The 5,910-nt window shown below is 33.9% G+C and overlaps 1 protein-coding gene across 1 annotated transcript; it reads right to left on the minus strand.

Annotated features, from left to right (window-relative positions):
* Positions 1–1,377: 1,377 nt before the first annotated feature.
* LOC123527896 (hairy/enhancer-of-split related with YRPW motif protein 2-like) lies at positions 1,378–5,596 on the minus strand. The gene is made up of 4 exons (XM_045307617.2): positions 5,099–5,596; positions 4,784–4,879; positions 3,825–3,912; positions 1,378–2,775 (listed from the first exon to the last, which is right to left on the minus strand). Exons 1-4 carry the CDS (start codon positions 5,141–5,143, stop codon positions 1,496–1,498), a joined length of 1,509 nt encoding a protein of 502 aa, XP_045163552.2. The 5' UTR covers positions 5,144–5,596; the 3' UTR covers positions 1,378–1,495.
* Positions 5,597–5,910: the final 314 nt, after the last annotated feature.

Genomic DNA, 5,910 nt, shown 5'->3' on the forward strand with positions numbered 1-5,910 from the left:
TCTGAAAAAATGGTAACTTTTTTTTTCAAAGTAATATGCTGATTATATAATTTTATACATTGTTAACATGCATTTTGCCCATTTTAGTTTTTACCTCTTACAATGTCTTTAACTTAAACTTGTAAAGCGAAATATTTAGCTCTGCAAATTATCATGATATGCTGGATTTCTTTGCATTTTGTTCTATATATCATCATACATTCAAACGTTACTCCAGGGCCAAAAAAAATGGTCATTGACTTTTGACAACATCAATGGAAACTGCTTTCTTTGTAATTTATGCGTTCAGAAGTTCCACTTTATATTGAGCAAAGTCAATTTTAGGCGGGTAGACAGGAAGTAAGATTAACACTCATGATAAAATTCAGTATGCCTCTCTGTCATTAAATGAGGTAAACATAGTTACGATTTTATCACGGAGACTATTTATAGTTAAAACGCTGTCATATTATTAAAAGTAAACGTGGCATCGGCTCGTGGGTGGATTCTAAAGTACATACTTATTTGGGTGAATTTTTTTCGTGGGTGTTTGGTACATTCCATGGGATACTGTTTTCATACTTATCAGTTATGTTGAGTGTATCACTGCTGAATTAAATGATTAATTATTGAAGCTTTACAATTTTGACAATCTGTTGCTAAAGTACTGTAAATTGAAAGTCTGATAAGTCGTAAAATTGAAAATGAAGTAAACTGGATTAACTAATAAAACAGATTTTGCCTTTCAGGTTCGGTCAACAAATCCTCATACGGACCGATTCCAAAATGCAATGTTTTTAAGACTATACCCTACTTTTAATATTGCACAATTGCGCTTTTAAGTAAAACCTAAACGTTATATAAAACTTCTATTAAAACATCAAGTTATAAAATGTAGATATGATACTAAAACAACTAAAACTTGTTGAGTTTGTGACAGAAACTCAACTCGTCTGAATTACAACATGCGCTCCATACCAGTGTTGATTTATAAAGTTAATCTACAGGTTTAATAATAATTTTAGCAAAACATAATGATTTCCCTTGACCAAGGTTTATAAAATAGTTTTTGATTAAGCTATGAAACAATTGTATTGCCCTTTTCAATTGCGCAATACCACCTAGCGTTTGCAATTACGTAGATGTACAGCATTAAAATTCATTCGCTATTCGCCGTTTTATAACATTTTTGTTATTTTCGTGAAATACTATATTTTTTGCTAAACATTTCACTTATAAGTAAAGCAATCATTTAATGACATAAAACTATATAAAATAGATTTATAATTGATCACGTGAACCACACGCACCGAGAAAAACTTAAACGTTTATCGGTACTGGTGGCAACTGCTCATTGTGTATCGACGGCATGACGTAATGATCAGAGAGACAAGTGGATGTGAAATCGTAAATCAATTTAATTTCAAATTTGATAACATTATAAATCTTACAATTGTAAATCAAAACAATAAAATAACAGTAAAACGTGTGTAACGCTGAAATATATAGCACTATATTATATCGCAGTTTTCCAGGGACGCCACATGTCGGAAGCGTCATCACAGCCGTTGCCAGGTTGACGATTATACATTACAGACCGCTCTTCCAGCCGCTCGGCGGCGCTTTTGCTAATCCCGCTGAACTGCCCCTGTTCATAATGTATTGGTCTGTCTTTTTCGCGTAAGTTATGTTGGTCAACTTTACGTTGATATACTTTGTCCCGAACTATTTCATTTACGATGTCCGTCCTCGATTCGTTGAAGGGATAATTTAACGCCACACTTTTATTACTGTCCGTAACCATACGAGGAAATTCAGTTATTTGAGGTATTGAAAACTCATTCGGTTGAGCAATTATTTGATAATTGGCTACAGGTTCTTTTGTTGCATCAGTTTTGTGGTTCAGGTTTGGAATTGTAGATCCTTCACTTCGATCCTGCGGACTGAGCATTGTGGTAAATGGCACTGTAGCTGGTTTTACTGTTTCTTTTGTCGTATAAGATCCATTTTGTGTCCGGTTGCAATTCGATAAAACTGTTGGAGTGAAAGTGTAAAACTTATTTTGTGGGCTTAAATTTGAAAGTTCATTTACTTTGGATGACAGCTGTGTATTTTGTACAACGTTTGGTGTTTGGATCAGTGAGATACCAGAGTTTGAATTTATTGTGAAGCTCGTTTGAGACGGTTGGGAAACCGTTTGAAAGAAATTGGCTGCCTGGCTGAGTTGCGGGCTTCCAGTAGGTAGGTTTAGTGGTATAACACAAGTTGTTCCAAGAGTTGCTGAGCAAATATTGGCGGGAACTAAGATGGTTAGAGGAACTGTTGGCACACTTGATGGTGGCTGTAAAGTTTCTTGCACCGGCTGAATTGGTTTATATGATGTTAACAAAGGAGAAGCCATCAATGGCGTCGGAGGTGGTGATTTTGGGTTCCGAACGTTCACCGAAAATGGTGTGTTCTTGTCGCTGATTGTTTGTAAATTATTGTTCGAATCATTTGACATATCGGAAATTGATAAAGAATCCGTATCAGTATTTGTCATATTTGGCATAAAACAGTTATTCTCAGAGATTTCTTTTTGATAAGCATACGATGTGTCTGGATCTGTATTCCTTTCATGCGTTGTACCACTGTTTAGTTTGTTCGCCAGATGGTTAAGAAGTTTAGTTTTAACCTCAGGATCTGCGTCAGAGAAGTGACTGGAGCTGATGAATTTGATCACTTCACTCATACAGGTATGCATCCCACTTCGGTAATCCTCATCCACAGAGCTGCTAGGTGTGCGGACTGAATCACCTGGAAAATAAATAGATTTTTTTTATAGATTTGTGTTGGAATATTTAACTATTAAAGCATATAGATAAAGAATCTTGACGTTCTATGTTTCGAATTGCATTTTATTTCAAGAGATCTTTTGTTGGTTGCTGGTTTAGTGTTTATTTGAGTGTAAGTAAGTAAGTAAGAGAGTAAGTAAATGAAAAATTCCGACCTTGAAACCAAGAGGATGTATAAGTTTTACTAGATAAGTTCATTTGATTAGAGACAAAATATATGTACTCTTCTCTATTTTAGAGCTAACTCTGGCGACTGAAACAGCATTGAAGATAATATCTGTCAATGCACTGAAGTCGAGAGACAAACTTTTAAGTTTTCATATAATATCATAAACCACCTGACAGTTTTACGCGGTTTATAACAAGCATCCAATTTTCAAAGGAGTTAAAGGCATGAAATTATTTGGCAATAATAACACACATTTTGAAAAGAACAATGCCAAATTCATAATGTATAATAAAAAGTATGCGAAAAGGTCAATGCATAAATGTTTATTGCTACATTTATTGTTGTCACAGTGGTGGGTTATATATATTTCGACAATACCTTCTAAATAAATACCAGTATATTTTCTTTACACGAATTTTATTCCTAATTTGCATTGTTAAGATTCATTTGCTCTTAGACATATTTCCTTTCGACCTTATCTATAATGTCGAAATTGAACCATTAACATTTACATTATTGTCTAGTGCAATGGAACACACACACATTCACAATATAGGCCATTGTATATATCAACGATTGTACTGCAAAAAGCATATTGCAAAACTTGAATGATACCATGAGTGCATTATGATGTTTGCGCAGTCTATCAAATGATCTCTATACAAAATGAGTGGCATTTGTTGTTTCTTTATTTCCATGAAAGGAATATTGACTGCTGTATATTGCCAAACTTTACACACACAAACCACTCTGAAAACTACTATAAAAGAATTACTCTATGAAGTCGTAGATATAATTATTGGTACGTTAACAAATGTGACTATTTTGCAAAATTACTTTACCTGTATTCGCCTGTTTTTGGAGCTGTCTTACACATTTTACAGTCATTTCGAGAATATCTGCTTTTTCCATTTTGTCAAATCTTTCTCCCTGAAAAAAAGAATATTCTAGAACTGAAATCAGACGCAAAAAACCTTTCTCAAATGATCATTTTTCGCCGTTTTATTTTAAATTTTCTTTACATATAACTGATTATTGTTTGTCAATGGTGTCTGAATTTCATAACGATTCGTGCAATTCTCGTCTAGCTCCCTACATACCTTTTAGCGATATAATGATATAACTTTGCCTTTTCTTAGTCCAGAAATTTATAATTATAAACTTAATTTAAATTGAGTAATTCGTGAGATTGACGTTTTTTATGTAAAAGAAAAAATAAAATTTGATGTTTCCGCCTATGTGAATATGAGTGGGAAGAACTGTTCATAAGTCTTGAGGCTCTATTTACTTAATGGGAGAAGTTTAGTTTTCCTTTAGATTCAAACAAAAGATCAAGGCTGTAAAAAGGAAGTTATTTTTGTGGTCATTACAGTAATATTTTACTCAATGTGATTCATAACGGAAGTTGTGTCATTGTAATGATTTCTATTTGGACAAGATAAATTTAAGGAAGCATTATGCTTTAGGATGTTTGTGTCAATTCTGATACGGTAGTCGTTTATAAACCATATAGACAATCGAATGAGCCTGTCAGTGTATTTAAAAAATATGCCCGACTTTTTTATTCCTAGGTAGCAAAAAGCTGTCATAAACTATTTCAAAGTATATGAATTAACTACAAACTTATGTTACGATTTTGTTTTCAAGTACCATTTGATACGAACTTAGACTGTTCTCTAATCGTTTCTAAAACTTAAAACAGATTTAGTCAATTCTGTCTGCAGTGAATTTTCATTGTGTGTTTTTCATGTTTCCATTCCTAACTTTATTGCTTTTAAGTCTTTCAGACTATTGTGTATACCTTATTTGAAATCATTCCAGATAATATTGCCTTCAACTCTGTCAAACTGTTGTTAATCCTTGCCCTTCTTTTCTTCTCCATTGTCGACTTTGTCATCTGAAATAGATATTTCATTTTTTTTTCTGTAAAAACCTTATTTATTTTCCCCTTCAAACAAGTATACAATTATATTAAGTGATTATACATCGGTTTTACTCATAACTGTATATTTTCTTTTGTATTTAATAGTTTTGAAGAGATTTTTGAATCGGTTTAACAAATTGTCAAAACCCTACAGATAATTCTCTGAGGATATTCTTTAACAGTTATCCTTACCTTCCGCGTCTCTGACAGACCACCTCTTGGCTTCTCTGAAAGCATTTTCCTGTCTTCTTTCTTCGCCTTTTTGGTAGCACTAAATTATGTGTAAGTCCATTCTAGATTGAGTTCAATCTAAACAACAGTTAACTCCCTGATGATAACTATTAAATCTTCTAAACTTGTATAAATATAAATGTTGACTTTCTTATATCCCAAAGTCAATTAATTTGTCTGAAGTGTCACCACTCACAAGACCTGCTCACGCCAGTCGCTTATCAGTTGTGATATATTCCGTCGTGTGCCTTAACACAAGTCTAAACAAGCTTTGTATATTTCTTTTTGTTTAGATGATGTTGCAGTGTAACAAGTATGGACTTGTTTCACAAAATATCCTTTCTTTAATGATGCACCTGTTTTATAATTTTACTTATGAAAACTTATATTTGCGAGCAACTGAAGCGGTGAGCCGAGGAGAATTGTTCGTGGTGCGATTGGTTGTATAGTCGGACAGGTAGAAACTAGCGGTGAAACATCAAATGAAATTGACAATTATGGATGTAAATCGCGTGTCCGTGTATGAGTGACAGCCGTGTCGCGTGCCGAGCTTAGCTGCCGAGACGTGGGAAAACTCCGCCCATTGCACAGGTAAAAACTGCGTTTAAAGATCAAGTAAGACCGCATTAATCTTACATACCTCGGAAGATGGACCCATAAATGACAGGTGATCATTTATTAAGTGTCTCCACCGCTTTAGCAAAACGTGGGAAAGTGGTTAAAGTTTGTTAAATGTTTTGATATGACAACTACGTTCACTGATCGGTATGATT

Source organism: Mercenaria mercenaria, chromosome 14, assembly GCF_021730395.1.
Source record: "Mercenaria mercenaria strain notata chromosome 14, MADL_Memer_1, whole genome shotgun sequence".
NCBI classification, from domain to species: domain Eukaryota; kingdom Metazoa; phylum Mollusca; class Bivalvia; order Venerida; family Veneridae; genus Mercenaria; species Mercenaria mercenaria.